General features: G+C 38.3%; 1 protein-coding gene across 11 annotated transcripts in view; it reads right to left on the bottom strand.

The window, feature by feature from the left end:
• Positions 1 to 14,967: 14,967 nt before the first annotated feature.
• UBR5 (ubiquitin protein ligase E3 component n-recognin 5) overlaps positions 14,968 to 17,329 on the bottom strand; it is a 139,150-nt gene continuing 136,788 nt past the window's right edge. For all 11 annotated transcript variants that reach the window (XM_045454013.1, XM_045454014.1, XM_045454016.1 and 8 more), the window contains one exon: positions 14,968 to 15,574. In XM_045454013.1, the coding sequence (XP_045309969.1) occupies positions 15,362 to 15,574 (213 nt within the window). In that variant the 3' untranslated portion in view covers positions 14,968 to 15,361. The remainder of the gene's footprint in view (positions 15,575 to 17,329) is intronic.

The following is a 17,329-nucleotide window of genomic DNA, read 5'->3' as shown; positions in this document are numbered from 1 at the left end:
ACTTCCATTAAGGTGGCACTGTTAATGGATTCATTCACAAGGATTGTTGTATTTGCCCATTCAAGCCAGGGATCAGTTGGGTTTTCTCTTAACTTGAAATGAAAAGTTGTTCTAAATTCCAGAGGTTGTCCCCCTTGGCAATGACCTGGATGATACAGATGATGGTGTTGTCTTTTCAGATCAATGCCAAAGAAAGGAAAGTATGTTTAATTAAAATATGAAGTCTTGATCTTGTGTCTCTGGAGGAAGTAGTCTACCTCCCTGTAGGCTACTTCTCTTCCTAGTTGGAGTCTGGTCCCCAACTCCCAACTATCTGGACCAGATATCAAGTGGAGCCTTCTTTAGTTTTGAGATGTGTATCTAAGTTTCAGGTGCCTGAAATTTTATTGTCATCTTGGTAGTGAGAAGGACCTTCTAAGGAGATTCAAGGACAATCTTTGTTCTTAGCAATTACAAATCAAGAGGGTGAGAGGAAAATTGGAAACATTAGTTTGGTGAACCTTGGTAATCAGATATTTGAGGAAACCACAAAAAATTCAGGATCCAGTCTAGTTAACAGGTATATAACAGAATGTCCAAGACAAGTAACAGGATCATAATCTAATATAGACAAAGGTGCAAATAAAATTTTGTCTCAGCTGTTGCCCCCATTTTTTACCAAAGATAATCATCATAAAACTAATTTGTTTTTGCATTAAACTTGGCCTGATTGTAGAAGTACAGCAGGAATAGTGATTGGCCATACAAGCTCTTTCTAACACAGCTTTGCTGGAATCTCTAAGCAAGGTACACAGGTTGATTTTCTAACAAGCTTTAGTGGCTCCACAAAGACAACCTTAGTTTCCCTAAAACTGTCATCATATTTGAGTCTATACCCATCTGTCTCAAATATGACATTCCAGTTAAGGCCTTGGTACCATAACCTTGTGTTTCCAATTGTGTCCTGTTACAAGAACAGATTCTTACTGAACTTACATAACTAACTGTTTTGTCAGGAAAAGAACACTCAAGATTTCCAAATTCCAGAAGGATCAGGGAGGAAGTAAAAGTAAATATTTCATCTTTGTTTACAAAGGTATGCTTTTACCAAATTGTGTGTCATTGATAGCTTAACATAAAAAGTTTTCTTAAATCTGGAAAGACAGCACATTAAAGAACCAGCACTTTTTCAGACAAAAAGTTATAAAAATGATAATTGTCCTCTTCAGTTCTTTCAGTCCCATGTAATTAATTCTTATTATTCTTGAATCCAGTTTTTTCAGTTGTTCTGGAAATTCTTACCCCAAGTTTATGATCTTAAAGTTATCAGAAACATGTGCTTGTCAAAAATCCTTTCCTTGAATCTTCTTGAAGATAAAGTACTTTTGCAAGAACACTTTTGCAAAACATCAGAGTAAAACAGTAACTGTAAATGACAAAAAGACTTAAAAATTCCCATTGTCAAAGATATGTTGAGAGTTCATTATAATGGAATTGACAAGGAAATTTAGTGATTTCTATAACATACAACATTTTAAAAAGAATTATGTCTAATTATCATTATACTAAGACATTTCAAATTTCTAGGAATTTCACCTAATTTTGTAACACATAGTAATAATATATATCTACACAAATATAATCTAAGAAGGTTTGGTGTCACTTATTTGACAGTGCTTCCCATGTAACTTAACATATCAAACAAGCCTAATTAATTCAGTATCTCTCTTTTTGTAAGGAGAGTGAACAAATCTTTTGAGAAGTTCCAGAACCCTCTGGAAATTCCAAAGTTAGTTTGAGGTCAAAAAGACTTTATTTAAAATTTGATGTGGGGAAAGTTTGTCAAAAATATTAAAAGATTTTAGGATACTTGGTCAGATAGTAGCATAGGTCGTTGTGAAACAATACGTAGTTATCCATTTAACAATAGTGACAATTAAAAAAGATAGTGACAATTGAAGCCTTTACAGGCAAATACAGAAAGTTAAATAGTTGTTTAAAAAAAAACCCACAAAACCTTAGCTTTTTTAATATAACAGATTCATCTTTGTTAAATAATCAAAGACCTGATAATGAAGATAAAATGAAGCAAGGGAAATGATTTTGATAAAACACAAAGTCTTTGCTTTCTACAAAGATTACTTAAAAAGGGAAATAGGAGCACCTGGGTGGCTCAGTCGGTTAAGCGTTCCACTTTGGCTTCAGGTCACAATGTCGCGGTTCAGGGAGTTCAAGCCCTGCTTTGGGGCTCTGTGCTGACAGCTCAGAGCCTGGAGTCTGCTTTGGATTCTGTGTCTCCATCTCTCTCTGCCCCTCCCCCACTTGTGCTCTGCCTCTCTGTCTCAAAAATAAACATTTAAAAAAATTTAAATAAAGGTAAATAAAATTCTTTATAGCCTCTTATCAAGAGCAACCCAGTAGTCCATGAAAACTTTTTAACAGAGAGAAAAAACAAATTTTGCACCAGCTTACTTTTGATACTGAAATTTTAATACTAGCCAGTCCTGACCACTAAAAATTTCTTTTCCTTATCATTTCTATTAATTTTAATTACATATATTAGAATATTCACCCTAAAAATCCTTAATTTAGTGAAAATTAAGAAGTAAACAATCATGAACTTTTAGCATTCTATGACTTGACAAATATTAAAAAAAATTTGTTTAACGTTAATTAATTTTTTGAGAGACAGAGTGTGAGCAGGGAAGGGGCAGAGAGAGAGGGAGACACAGAATCCAAAGCAGGCTGCAGACTCCAGCCCCGAGCTGTCAGCACAGAACTCTACGCAGGGCTCAAGCCCACGAGCCGGGAGATCATGACCTGAACTGAAGCCAGACGCTTAACTAACTGAGCCATTCAGGTGCCCCTGGCTTGGCAAACATTTAAATACTCTTTATAATTTTTAGAAACATACTTTTCAGTATTTTATCTTACTTGGAATGATCTGTATGGATATTTAATGAGTTGAACTTAACTCACCATTTAACTTAGCAAAATTTTAAGATTTAAGATTACCAAAAGATTTGGGAAAACTACGTAAAAAGTTCACCTCAAAGATTTTTGTCCTACTTACATCTATTTAATTTACTTATTCTTAATAATTATATTTAGGTTACCTACAAAAGCTTGATGAGACATTACATAAAGTCAGGTATTCATCCCAAGCTATTTTTCTTGCTGACAGATTTCGTGAGGAATAACATGAATGTATTTGACTAGTAAACCCAGTTAGAATGGACATTGTGTGTCTGCATTATATTTAATGCTGATAACTCTGAAGACGTCTATTTTCAGTAAACCAAACTTAAACCAGCTTTTATTTGCCAAAGATTATCCCAGATCATGTGAACTTGAAAAATTGTTGGGTTAATTTCCTTTTTTTTTGAAATTTTTGTGTATACTTAATTCGTATACGCACTTGATTTTCCCTGAGCCAATTAAATATAGCTCTTTTACAAATTAATTTTAGTATCATCCAGAGTTAGAAAATACTGCATCTACAACATATAGATAGATAGATAGATAGATAGATAGATAGATAGATAGATATAGATACAAACATAGGGATCTTATTGCTTCTGTACACTTAAGATTTCCTATTAGCCCAAGTTCCAAATGACCTTTCCCTCTTTTGTTTTTCTTATGATAAGAATTACTTCCCTAAAATAATAACAGTAATAATAACAGTAATAATAACCTCCCTGACATTCATATTTGAACATTTACATCTCAATGGCACAGGGAAGAATGCAGGTTACAACCCTTTAAGATAAATAGGGGAGGTTTGGGGTTTGGTGAAAAAGAAATGGGTGAATTTGAACTGCCTTTAGAAAGGTACACTTCTAGTTTTGCAAGGATTATAAGATAAAGATAGTTGCTTCTAATTCCTCAAAGGATTGGGTTGACACTTAAAAGATCTCGTAAGTTGACCCACCCATCTAAGTCCTTTATCTTCAATTTGCTTAGGGGAGAAGTCCTAAAAAAAAAAGTTCATATCAGGCCCTGAATATCAGCTTCTAATTTACCCATTTTTTGACTAGAGAGCTATTTTAAAATTTCTTTTAATTTAAATATATTGTCAGTTTCCAGCCAGGACAAACAATAAATATTACTGGCAGTATTGACAACCTCTTAGACTTATGAGGTGTCCCCAGAGAGGATGCAAAAGATATTTTCTTTTCCTTTTTCTGCCTTGTACTGTAGGCAGTTTTTGCTAGTTTTTCCAGGATCCCATCTATAGGTTCTGAGCAGTATTTAAAGTGGAGAGTATAGCTCCAGTATTTATCAGAATTTGGCAAGGTTTTTATTAATTATTTTTAATTTATTTTGAGAGAGAGAGCATAAGTGGGGGAGGGACATAGAGAAAGAGAGAGAGAATCCCAGGCAGGCTCCACACTGTCAAAACAGAGCCCCATGTGGGACTTGAACTCACTAACTTAAGATCATGACCTGAGCCAAAATCAAGAGTCGGATACTTAATGGACTGAGCCACCCAGGCACCTTAGTTCTTATTACTTTTTAATTTCAGTTTTACTTTGGCTGTTTGAGGGATTTTCTGGTAAACTGCTACATTATTCCCCTTGAGTCTCATCAACTTTGGGTAGGGCCCATATGGGGGCCTACCTTGGAAGGTAGACATGGACCATTAATTAGGTGGTTTTGATGCAGGCAGGCCAGGTTGAGGACCCAAAGACGGTCCTCTAGGACCAGCAAAGAGGGTTGTTGGCTTTGCACAGGGTGGAAATCAAACATGAGCCAGCAGGAAATGAGAGAAGTTTATTGAAGAGCTAGAGAGAGCTGATACAGATGGAAGGTCTGAGAGGCTCGGAAAAGAAAAGGAGAATGAATCCCGTATTTGCCTCGGGTCTGGGATTTTTATTAAGGTTGGTCATCTAGTGTATGTGTCCTCTCATGCATCCAGGAACTGGTTGAACAAAGATAGGTGCTCAGGTGTCCTCAGTAAGTCATTTATGCCCTGGAGCCAGGGGTCTTGGTGCCAAGGTATCTGGAGTCAGTGGTCTTAGAAGTTCATGATGACCTTGCCTGGTCACTCTTTAGATGTTATCTATTGTGCTGGAAGACTCAAAGAGATCATTGACCTTTACAAGGCACGAATTTACATTAAGGCACGAATAAGGTTAGAGGACAGAAGATCTGAAGCCGGCTCTGTGCTGATAGCAGAGAGGCTGATGCAGAACTCGATCATGAACTGTGAGATCATGACCTGAGGTGAAGTCAGACACTTAACCGAATGAGCCACCCAGGTGTCCCCAAGAATACCATTTTTTAAATAATTTGTTTAGCTAACCTTTGGGTCAGTTGGATCCAAACTAGTATCTGAAAGGGATATGCTGCTGGGTTGGGAATTGTGTGATTTTACAGTGTACTTCATTGCACAGAAATTTTCTTGAAGTTGGTGTGTGAACTAGTGTCAGTCTAATCCATTCCATGATCAACTGATCTGAACATGGAAGTCTTTGAGTTTGGTGGCCAGCACTTCACAGTTTTTAAATGCTTTGCCCTGTGCCCACCAATTTTGTGAGTTTTGTTTTGTTTACTTGTGACATTCCCATTAACAGTAGCCTTTATGTAAAACAAAATCTTATGCTCCTGATCCCTCACCCTGGATCCAGTCCAGCTTAAATCAGACCCAGCCCAATTCTGATTTCAGTCTGGTTTTTAAGTTGGACCCAGTCCAATTCTAGCCAGTAACCACCAAGTTTTCAGTGTGGAATCTGGGGATTAGGGAAAGAATTGAACCAGCAGACCTCAACAATTGGGAACTTTGAACTGGGGGCTCTACATGGATGGAGAGCTGCATGCTGTCACTAACAGTTCCCATGTGGATCTCAGGACAGAATTAAGAGCTAGAGATTTTCCACTCAAAAACCTGGGGATTGTGGTCTGAAAGCCTAGGGGCTTACCTCTGGGCAAAACCATCTGCCATTTTAAGTTGACTTGCCCAGTGATGGAAAGCCAATTAGATCTGAAGGTCAATGCCAAGAGAGGATCTCAGAGCCTAGAAGAACTTACCCTTGGCCCTCAGAAACACCAAGAACTCTAAAAGGGGTTCACAGGGACTACTTTATGTTTCTCATTTTTCTGAATAATGTTATTAGCAGTTTGCTTTGGATACTGTTACTGCCACCATATCTGTTAAATAACAAAAGTCCTCCTGAGCAAATTTGAAGATCTAATTGGCTTTATTCAATGATTTGTTAATTGGGCAGCATCCCATCTAGCAAATAGAAAGGAGCTCCAAGGAGCTGGGTACTCCTTCTAACTAGGTGGAAGGCTTTTATGCGTGGGAAGGGATAAGGAGAGAGCAGATTACCTTCTTTTCTTTTGAGGGATGGAAAGGGTTTATGTGGCAGATTACCTCACTGGTACTGACCAGAAAATTTTACACTGAGTGTTACATTTCTGGAGAAGGCTTTGAAACTGCAACTAGGTTAGGTTTTAAGCCTTGGTTTGGTGATGTGGGCTTAGCACAAATGACTTGCTTTTGGACCTCTTATGTTTATTATTATTTTTAACATATACAATCTTTTGGCTATTGTTATCTATAATAGCAAAAATGAAATTAACAGCAAGTGCTGGGTAGAGCATTGATGGTAAACCAAGCTCATATTTGGCTCTGTGCCTTGGCCACTTGCCTAAAAGCCACTGAGAGAAGAAAAAAATTATTCAGGAGCAATAGAAAGTACCTCTAGGACCTGTGGTCACCAGGAAGGTAGTCAGTGCATGGAGAGTGTAACCAAACCCATTTGTCTGACGTTCAGCAAAGCCAATCACTGAGACATTGAGTACACAGCAAGGGAAGAGTTTATTTGGGAGACAGACAAATGAGGTGATGGGAGGGCAAGCCTCAAATCCACAACCCACCAAAGGGTTGGGGTTTGAAGTATTTAAGGATAAGGTCAGGATGTGGAATATGCTGATTAAATATAGGGGACAAGGATGGTGTTCTCGTTTCTGAGCATGTGCATTCAGGAATCCTGTCTCTTCCTGGGACATATGTCCAAATTATGGCGGCATAAGTGTGACTAACAGAGGGGTAGAGATCTTGGGATGTGTCATCACAGAGGTTCCTTTCATTCACTCTTGGTCCCTTCTGTGCAACTGCAAGAATTATTTCTGGTTTGCTCCAGTCTTAGCTAGTCTCATTAGTCAACTTCTGCAAAAACAGGTTCATAAATCGATCAAGTTAGCCAAAGTTTCTTTAAGGTAGAAAGGTCAAGCATTTGTTAATGTGTAGGTTTTCGGAGGATAAAATCAAGAAATCTTAAAACCAGGGAGTATATACTGTGAAAGAGTTGTTTCACTTCATGAATCGGTATCATTGGCTTCCTGAGGGATCTTTACTGAAATGGATTGTGAGACTAGCAAATATGGCTGTGTCTTTGCTTTTGAATGCTGCAGGATGGAAGACCACGTTTGGGTTGATACAGGACCCACAGCTCACTATGGAACAATCACCGATGGCCGTACACACAGGGGGCTATTCCTGAAGGAACAGCCAGCCTGGTGAACTATATAAAAGCCACTGTAAGTTCCCTTTATCCTGAGAAGGGGGACTGTCCTCCCCTTAGGACTGCCAAGTGGAGCACCCCAGATGAAACGGCTGATATGCATCACATGCAAGCCATGTGTGACTGGTTTATGATGCCTGGGATATTCACCCACTAAATATGCCTATTACCCAGGTTCAAAGGGTTCCTTTCACATGGGCACCCCATATAACCCTATTGCTGCAAAACCAAAAAATAGTTAAGGAAGCCTCATTAAATTTACTGTCCCAGCTTCCCGTCATGGGTCCTCCAGATGTTAATAAACATTAGGTTAATTAACAAGGGAATGGCAAAAGGTCCAAGAGAGCGTCAAAAGACTCTTCCCAACTAGGTGGACATTCTTAAATGATTATTAAGAAATAAAGTGAATAAAACAAATATTGACAGGAGCAAAACAAAGAGGAGTGCAAGGGAGAGGGGATTTTTCCCAGCAGGGTAGAAATCTTCAGATGTTTATCAAAAACTGGGATGAATAAAATGGACATTGATGGGGGTTAAAACAGAGCTTTTAATACAGCACTACCGGAGGTTGGCTGGGCCAAATGGAGTCCTGATTGATCCCCCTAATTTAAAGGCCCCAAAGAAGTCAACTGTATTTATCCCTGTTTGGAGAAATTTAAAAAGCAGGAAGGTAGAGATTACTATGAGAAACTTGATCAGGACTCACTTCAGGCAGGGGTTAGGGAGGTTAATAAAGTTAAAGATTAACAAAAGGGCCAGGGTTTCTTGGCTCCACATCTCACTGGAGATCCAGTCTTTTGTGTAAGAGTGAGTAAAATGATCAGGAGGTGAAAAGTTTTCAGGACTTCTGGGTCTCTTGAACTGTGATACTAAAACCCACTGGTGAAGCCCTGACTCCTGGGTGATAGGATTATGAAAGTTGGAATGTTTCAGCAGGTATGATATACAAATCTTCCTTGACTTACAATGGGGTTATGTTCTGATAAACCCATCCTAAGTTGAAAATGTTGTAAGTAAAAATGCATTTAATAGATCTAACCTACCAAATATCGTAACTCAGCCTAGCCTACCCTAAATGTACTTAGAACAGTTTACATTAGCTTATAGTTGGGCAAAATCATTTATTATTTTATAATAGTGTTGAATATCTCACACAATTTAATGAGTGCTGTACTGAAAATGAAAAACAGCATGATTGTATGGGTACAGAATGGTTGTAAGTGTATTGGTGATTTACCCTTGTGATCATGTGGGTGACTGGTAGCTGCTGTGCTCCCTGCCACTGCCCAGGATCACAGGGGAGTATCATTTCCATATACCACTAGTCCCCGCAGAAGACCCAAAATCAAAATTCGAAGTACAGTTTCTACTTATAATGCGAATCATTTTTGCACGATTATGAGGTTGAAAAATCATAAGATAAACTGCCGTAAGTTGGGGACTACTTGTAAAGTTGTGTCTCTGTTACCTGGATGTTTTATGGGAATGGATATCATGTTCGACTGCAAACCACTTCTTCCATCTAGTGTTGTAAAACCAAAATTTGTCAATGAAATCCTAATGGAAACTAGGAATATAGGAGTTGATGGAATTACAGTAAAAGTTTGTAGAAGAATTGGTATGTTTGAATAGGCTTTATGAGAAGTGGTTGTGTCTCTTTTACTTGATTGTATTTGGGGATAGATGTTGTATCGCACTGAGAACGTTTTCCCTACCTCGTACTATAAAACAGAAGGCATGTAAATCCACCCTTCAAGCAATGTTAATTGGACGTGCTAGGTGGGAACCAATAAGATTGCCTGAGCCCACACAGTGTGGAATAGAAGCTGGAGTACTGGTAGGGTCAAATTCTCTGTGCAATAGCCCTATGTGGAGCATAGACTGGGGCTTATGGCAAGAACCTGCAAGTGCCTCCTAAGGATGACCACTAGGATTTGGGACAAGAGAATCTTCTTTCATTTGAGGGGCATTTACTACCTTGCTATCTGACATTATTTATTGAAGCTATTCCCATGACTGAAAGACATAACATGATCTTGAAGTCTGAAATAGCCACATGTCTTAGGTGATGTCTAGGAAATTCTCTACTGGAGACGATAGTGCACAGAAAGTTTCCATAATAAAATGGAAATGGGTTATGCAGTATTGTGCTACCTGGGGAATGCAAAGAGGAGATACTTACAAGGAAGGAGGCTCTTATTCCATAGGACTGACTCTGGAACTGTGTGGATTTTAATGTCACTTGGATAGTGCCCTATAGACAGCTCTTGACTGACCAACAAAGAGCCACTTGGTCTGTGGATGGCAGTTCCAAGGTAAATAGACAGCATTCTGTTTGGAAAGCCGCCACTCTGATTAAAGAAGTTAAAAACAGATCAGTCTTGTTGTGCTGAATTGCATGCTGTTTTCCTGGCAGTGATGGAAGAATTGAATGGCAGTAAAAGTCCCTAAATTTTGGTTTTTACTGACTTCTGGGCAGTGGCCAATAGCCATTGGGGAAACCTGGCCCATTAAAGATATGCCCACATGGGACATAGTCCTGTGGAAATTGGAGGAATGAATTAAAGTAGGACATGTTGATGCCCATCAGAATTCCCTTCCAGGTTTGGAAAGGGAGTGAAATCGACCAGCATATATTCCTGTGTGCTCACTTGAGATAGCTACCTGGATCCATGAAATGAATGGATATGAGGACACTGCAGCAATGAACAGATGGGATGAATCTAAATGTTTCCCTCTTGTACCTTCTGAGGCACAAAATGCCAGTAAGAGCTATTCTGTCTGCGAACAAGAGGCAGAGACTATGGGTGGCAATGTAGTAGCAGGTTCTCTGGTTGGATGGCCCTGAACATAGCTGGCAAGTCAGAATGATGCTGGTACCTGTGGGGGGGCTACGGATGGGTCCTGACAAGAATAGATCCTCACTGTGGAGTGGGCTTTGCATACCCAGTGGTAGATGCAGATACTCAGAGTATTATGAAAGAACCAGGACAAATATTGCACCAATTTGGATAACTAGTTGTCACGTCTTCAGACCAGGGAGCAAACATACTTTACAGCCCATAATATCCAACAATGGGCAGAGATATTCCCCCTCAGAAAAATAGTTTGCTAGAGGATTGGAATGGTCAATTAAAACATTGGTTGTCTAAAACGGGGAAGTAAATGGATGAAGGCTTACATGCCTTTATGAGTTATGCACGGACACTCAACATTAACATGAGTGGGGCTAAGGGAGTGTCCCTGCTAGATAGATTTGTGTTTGTGTTTGTTTTTCTGTTGGATCCAGGGAAAAGAGGCTGGGGGAAGGTGCTGATATTCTCTCTGACATCACTTCCACTTTTTTTCCTCCGACTTGATGCGTTGGTCATAGCTCAGGCCTATTTCAACTACAAGGGCTGGAAGCAGGGATGATTCTTAAGCAAGAGATTGTAACTGTGCTTTTAACCTTTATGTCACAATTCCTAAGGGCCTGATGAGGCAGGATGTACCTTCACCCCGTCTAACAAATTGGGGCTAACTGAATTCAGCTGTATTGCCTGAGAATAAAAATAGTCCATTAGTTTTACACTTGTGTAACCTTATTTGAACAGAACTGGACTTGAGGGGAGGGACGCCAGAACACTGTTGGTGCATGCAATCTAGACAAGCACAGTGGCCAAACCTAATATCCCTTTCAAAGTTAAAGTTTGGGTATAAATGGAGAGAAGGAAAAATAGCAGCTATGGGTAAAAGGATGAATAAATGGTTTATGTAATGAGGGAAATCCAGTATTACTTTAACACCTAGAAAGAGACTCAGAGCAAGTGACCACACAGGAACCACCATATGGTGGTGCTGATGATCAGCTGCCTGAAAGGGTGAAGGCATTTATTTCTGACACTACTCCTGCTTTTGGAACCTGACAAGATACAATGGAAGCTTACAGACCTGAGTGGTCTTGCCCTGGGAAATATTTTTCATGATATGATTGATGGACTAGATATGGACTGAATGGAATTCTAGTAATAAGCCAGTATCTTTTGACCTTCTAAAACCCTTGGAATTTAAGTAAGGAGAGTAGTAAAGGTGTCTTTTGTTATATTAATGAGCTACCTTCTGGACCACATCTAAGCCTGGGAGCTAGTTGCTAGTTGATCCCATGTGATTACAGGGTTGGAACTTTCAGTCCCACCTTGCCATGCACACACACACTTCTGGAGAGGAGAAAGGTGCTGGAAGGTTCAATCAGTCATCAATGGACAATGACTTAGTCTATGTAATGAAGCCTCCATAAAAACCCAAAGGGTTCAAGGAGCTTCCAGGTTGGTGAACATGTGGAGATGCAGGAAGAGTCACATGCTCTGAGAGGGCATGGAAGCTCCATACCCTTTATGTTTTGTCCTATGCTCACTTCCATCTGGTTGTTCCTGAGTTATAGCCTTTTATAATAAACCAGTGATCTCTGAATTTGGTGAGCCACTCTAGAGAATCATTAATACCCAATGAGAGGTTCATAGGAACCTCTGATTTACAGCTCGCCAGTCACAAGTACAGGTAACAACCTGGGCTTGCAATTGATATCTGAAATGAAAGGCAGAGCAGTCTTGTGGGACTGAGCCCTTGACCTGTGGAATCTGATGCTACTTCCAGGTAGACAGTGTCAGAATGAGATAAATTGTGCTAGTGTTGGTGCATCGCTTGGTGGATGGAGGAAGTCCCCTACACACACACACACACACACACACACACACACACACACTGGTATTGGGTATCAGAACCCTTAATGACCAACTTGCTTATAAGCATACCATCCACAAAATATTACAGCCCAATGCTTGGTGGTATGGAAGAAATCCCCTACATACACATATGTGCATACACACACACATGAATTGGGTATCAGAACCCTTAATGACCAACTCGCTTATAACCATACCTTCCTCAAAATTGTATAGCCCAGTGTTTAGGAATGCAAGCTCCAGAATGCCTAGAATCTTTTACACCAGCACTTATTAGCTGTGTAAACTGGAGCAAGTTGTTTAACCTGTGTCTAGTTTCCTGTCTGTGAGGATGGCAATAGCCCCTATCTCAAAGGATAAAATGAGATATTATATGTAAAGCACTTGACAAAGTGCCTGGCACACAGGAAATAATAAAAGGAGAAATTTCATGTTGCACAGTCCTAGCAATGCAGTTAATTTTTTTTTTTAATTCTAAGAGGTAACAATTTGCCTTGAGATGAATAGACAAGTCACATTTTTAATACATCTCTACTTTAAATGATGTTTAGAGGAGAATTCATCTCTGTCCATGCCTACCCACTTAGGTTAATGTAAACACTGAAAATATCACTTGGGATTCTGTTTTAAGAATAAAGATTTCTGTACTCCACTTAAGGCTTACTGAATCAGAATGTGATTGAAAGGATGGGCAAAGATTAGGAAATCTGCACTAACAAGCTCTACCAGGGAATCTTAGGCATAAAGTATCATGAGAACTACTTCACGGGAAGATCTGTTGGAGTTCAGACCTAGAAATCACTGGCTACCTTTAAACAGACAAAAATAATCATCTTAAGTACTAGTGACTGATACCATACTATTTAAAAACTTAAGTCTGTCTCAGTAAGCTACTATTATACTGGATAGTCAAGATATTCAGATGATTTAATGGAAAAAAAGGCAAAAATAGGAAAACATTGAAAACCCCTTGGTAAAGTTCATTCTTGGTCTTCTCTTCCTAAATTTGTTTTCAATTCTATTAGATTTAATCACTAAACAAGACCAAAAGAGAACTTTATTTTACATGACTTTATTTTCCATTTAGAACCATTTTATGCTTTACTTAAAAAACAAAACCAAAAAAAAAAAAAAAAAAAAAAAAAACTCACTCTGCTTTTAATAATCCTAAAAGCATTTAACCAAAATCTTGATTTAGGAAGACTTAAGACATTGTGCATTATTTTAAATATTTTCATTCTTTCAATAACTATTAAAAATAAGTTCACAATTAGGGTTTCAAATGTCCTAATCATATCTAGTTTGTTTTCATTTAATATTTTATCCCATCATGTGCATACAGAAGTTAAGATGATAAATAAATTTTATCTCTTTCAGACACACTGATGATAATTAGCTCTTAATCTAATTACTATTTCATTTATTCAGAAATAGCATTTAGACATAAAAACCAATGTCTCACTTTGTAAAATAACCTTTGGTTAATTTACACAAATCTAATACAGCATGTTGTGTAACTTTTAAGTAATACAATGAGTTTCACTACTATCATTTTAGTTTTTAATATTTGTGTCAGCAGGGCTGAGAATATCACATGGTTCAGTCTTCTGCAGGAAGTTATATAATAAAAGCATAGTGCCTTTGAACATGAAAAACATCCCAAAGGCTAGGAGTCCTCTAAAGGAATTGAAAGGTAGAGATTTCAGAGAATTTCTCTCATTTTCAATATGTAAAGTGACTAGTTTTAAGTCACCTTTTGAAGACTTAGTGAAGAAAACAGTGTTCTTTATGCCATTGAGTAAAGCTACTAAAACCATAAGAATTTAGAGACTGGTACTAGGCTACATAATTAATGGGTCATCAAAAAAAGAACCTGTCACTTAGTTACTAAGTATAAGTGAGTGAGTTAACTTCCTATGCCAAGTAAGGGTCACACTTCACGTCCCTCATTTGTAAAAAGAAAAGGTGGCCTGGCCAGTGCCATTCAGGATTCTCTGCTAACTGTAAAATGTGGACTAATTTACTTCTCTTTCTTATAGTCCATGTGTATATAAACTTTCAGTTCTTTAAATCAAAAATTTTTATGCACACAACCATGATGGTGTATTACCCTTAGTTTAAAAATGTACAACTACATAAATAAAAACTATTGTTTCTTCAATATTACTTGACATTTCTTCTGTAATTTCTTTATTTAAAAAAGTAAATGTAACAAGATACTTAAAAAAGGCTAGATACAAAAGTAGTTAAGCTGCTCACGAACATTTAAAATTTTCCAAAATGTATCTTCAATAATCATGATCTTATAAAACATTTTACAGTTATCAGAAAGTGCCCAGGCTGAGTTTACATAACTGAAATACCTTAGTACAAATGTCTAGTTAGAACTGAAGTGCAGTAACCTCCTGACTGACTGCTCATTGAAATAGGGATACAAAGAAAAAAAAGTTGATTGTGATAAAGTATTGTGCATTGGCCCCATCATATGTACAAAAAAAGTGCCCTTACTCAAATGAACAAATTACATGCAAAATATTAGTGATATCATTTAATATCCTAGAGCTCAATGCAGCTAAAATAAACCGCAATAAAAGTGGTTTTCATAGGTAAAAGTGATTTCATCTCTAAGATCTGAATGTCCAGAACTTTTTACAAGTTCCATATACATGATACAACACAATTGCAGCCAACCACAAATTAAACACCATAAAAAAAGTTAAAATGAAAACACAGAACATACTTAATTTTTTATTTTGAAATTCCCTATTCCCTCTATACAAGAACCTTTGCTGAAACACTTTCCACAAAGGCAGCAGTGAATTTTCAGAACATTTTACATTTTTCCCCTCAGCAAAAAGATAAATCACAGTGTAAATTATGTTGTTCTGCTGTCATCTTTGGCTGGGGTTAGACCCAGAAGTTGTTGACTAGCAAACCATTATAGTCAAATGTTGCTAGTGCTCCTCAGGCCTTTAAGCTACAAACTCAGCAAGGAATGTTTGCATTTAATCTCTTTAAGGTACCACCAGGGTGTGACAGCATTAACTTCCATAAACTTTTATAGACAAATGGAAAAAAATCTACAAAATTAGCTAGTAATATTACACAGCAATACACACTTTTTATACTCTACACAAAACCAAAATTCTTGGTCTTAATGGCGAGTAGCAACTTCTGTTTGAGAATCTGTTTAGAGGAATAGAGTGGGACGTAAAGTCGAGAAATACAAGTGTTTGCGGTAGGAAGATGTTGGTCATCTGGTGGTCTTATTGTGATTGAGGGCATAGGCTGAAATCCTTCTTCACTGGCTGGTAATGATGGGCTTGATGTCCAAAAGTAAACCTAAACAGGAGTATAATAATTACAATTTTGGCTTTTAATGTAATAACATTAACTCTGCCAACATCTACACAGAACCCCATTCTTAAGGTAAAACCTACAGAGGGATAGGATTTTGAATGGGGTTTTAAATTTATTTCTTGCACTGGGGCGCCTGGGTGGCTCAGTCGGTTAAGTGTCTGACTTCAGCTCAGGTCATGATGTCAGAGCTTGTGTGTTCAAGCCCTGCATAGGGCTCTGTGCTGACCACTCAGAGCCTGAAGCCTGCTTCGGAGTCTGTGTCTCCCTCTCTCTCTGCCCCTCTCAAGAAAGGTTCAGGGTCAAAAGAGAAAAAAGTGTCAGGTATGTAGAAAAGTGACTACATTTCAGGGCCTCAGTTTCTCTGTGGGCCTTTCTAGTGGTTAAATTCCACAAAGTATCGTTTAGTGGAAATAGGGCACAAAATCTCTGAAGAGAAGTTCAAAGACTCAGTTTATGGGTTCGAGCCCCACATCAGGCTCTGCATTAACAGCTCAGAGCCTGGAGCCTGCTTCAGATTCTATGTCTCCCTCTCTCTGCCCTTCCCCTGCTTGTGCTCTTTCTCAAAAATTGTTGGAAAAAAAAAAAAAGTCTCTTATAGTTTGCCTCTCTATTTTTCCTAACCTTCCTCTATGATCCTCTGTTAAGTTTCTTAAATTCCACATAGAAAAGGTTTTTTTAAGTAATCTCTACATACAACATAGGGCTCGAACTCACAAGAATGACATGTTCCAGCAACCTGAATCAGCCAGGAGCCCACAGGCAAACTTTTTTATAAATATAGTATGATACTATATATTTTCCTTATAATTTTCTTAATAATACAATTATATGGGGCACCTGGGTGGCTCAGTAAGTGTCCAACTCTTGATTTTGTCTTAGGTCATGATCTCACAGTTTGTGAGATCAAGCCCTGCACTGGGCTCTGTGAGAGTGCGGAGCCTGCTTGGGATTGTCTCTTCCTCTCTGCCCCTCTCCCACTTGTTCTCCCTCTCTCTCTCAAAAATAAATAAAAACTTAAAAAAAATACAATAATGTACAAAATATGTATAATGCACTGTTTACTAATATAAAAACTTTAGTAAAATTTTGGGGGGAGTCTGAAGTTATACTCAGATTTTCAACTGTGCAGTAGATTGGTGCCCTTAACCCCCATAATGATTTGCGTTCCTGAAGAATGGTTTTATGAGAAATCTTATCTAATTCTCTAGAAGGGGCAGAAAAAGAAACTCTAAGTGTCAGGTCTACAAAATCTTCAAAGAACTTTACATATATATGTATATGTATGTGTTTATTTTTGAGAGAGAGCGCGCACACGAGCAGGGAAGGGGAAGAAAGAGAGGAGACACAAGAGTCCAAAGAAGGCTCTAGGCTCTGAGCTGTCAGTACAGAGCCCAATGTGGGCTCGAATTCATGAGCCATGAGATCATGACCTGAGCTGAAGTTGGATGCTTAACTGAGTCATCTAGATACCCCCGCAAAGAACTTTAAGGACTGGAAGATGCTCTAGAGATAAAGCTGGTCTAATCTACTCATTTTACAGGTAAAAAAAACAAAGTTAATGTAAAATGTTTCTCCAAGGTTGTATATGGCTAGGTAGGGTAGATAACTACCATTGCTGGAGAGTCAAGAAGCTGGAAGAAAAGAAATACTACAGGACTTTTCAGAACTTTTACTAGTGAACTGTGACTCTCTAAGAGGAGGATAAACTATGTGGTCTTACCCATTAACCCAAAAACC

The sequence above is a fragment of the Leopardus geoffroyi genome, chromosome C3, assembly GCF_018350155.1.
Source record: "Leopardus geoffroyi isolate Oge1 chromosome C3, O.geoffroyi_Oge1_pat1.0, whole genome shotgun sequence".
Classification (NCBI taxonomy): Eukaryota; Metazoa; Chordata; class Mammalia; order Carnivora; family Felidae; genus Leopardus; species Leopardus geoffroyi.
The sequence above is the reverse complement of the archived record's forward strand: the minus strand, read 5'-3'. Positions and strand labels throughout refer to the sequence as shown.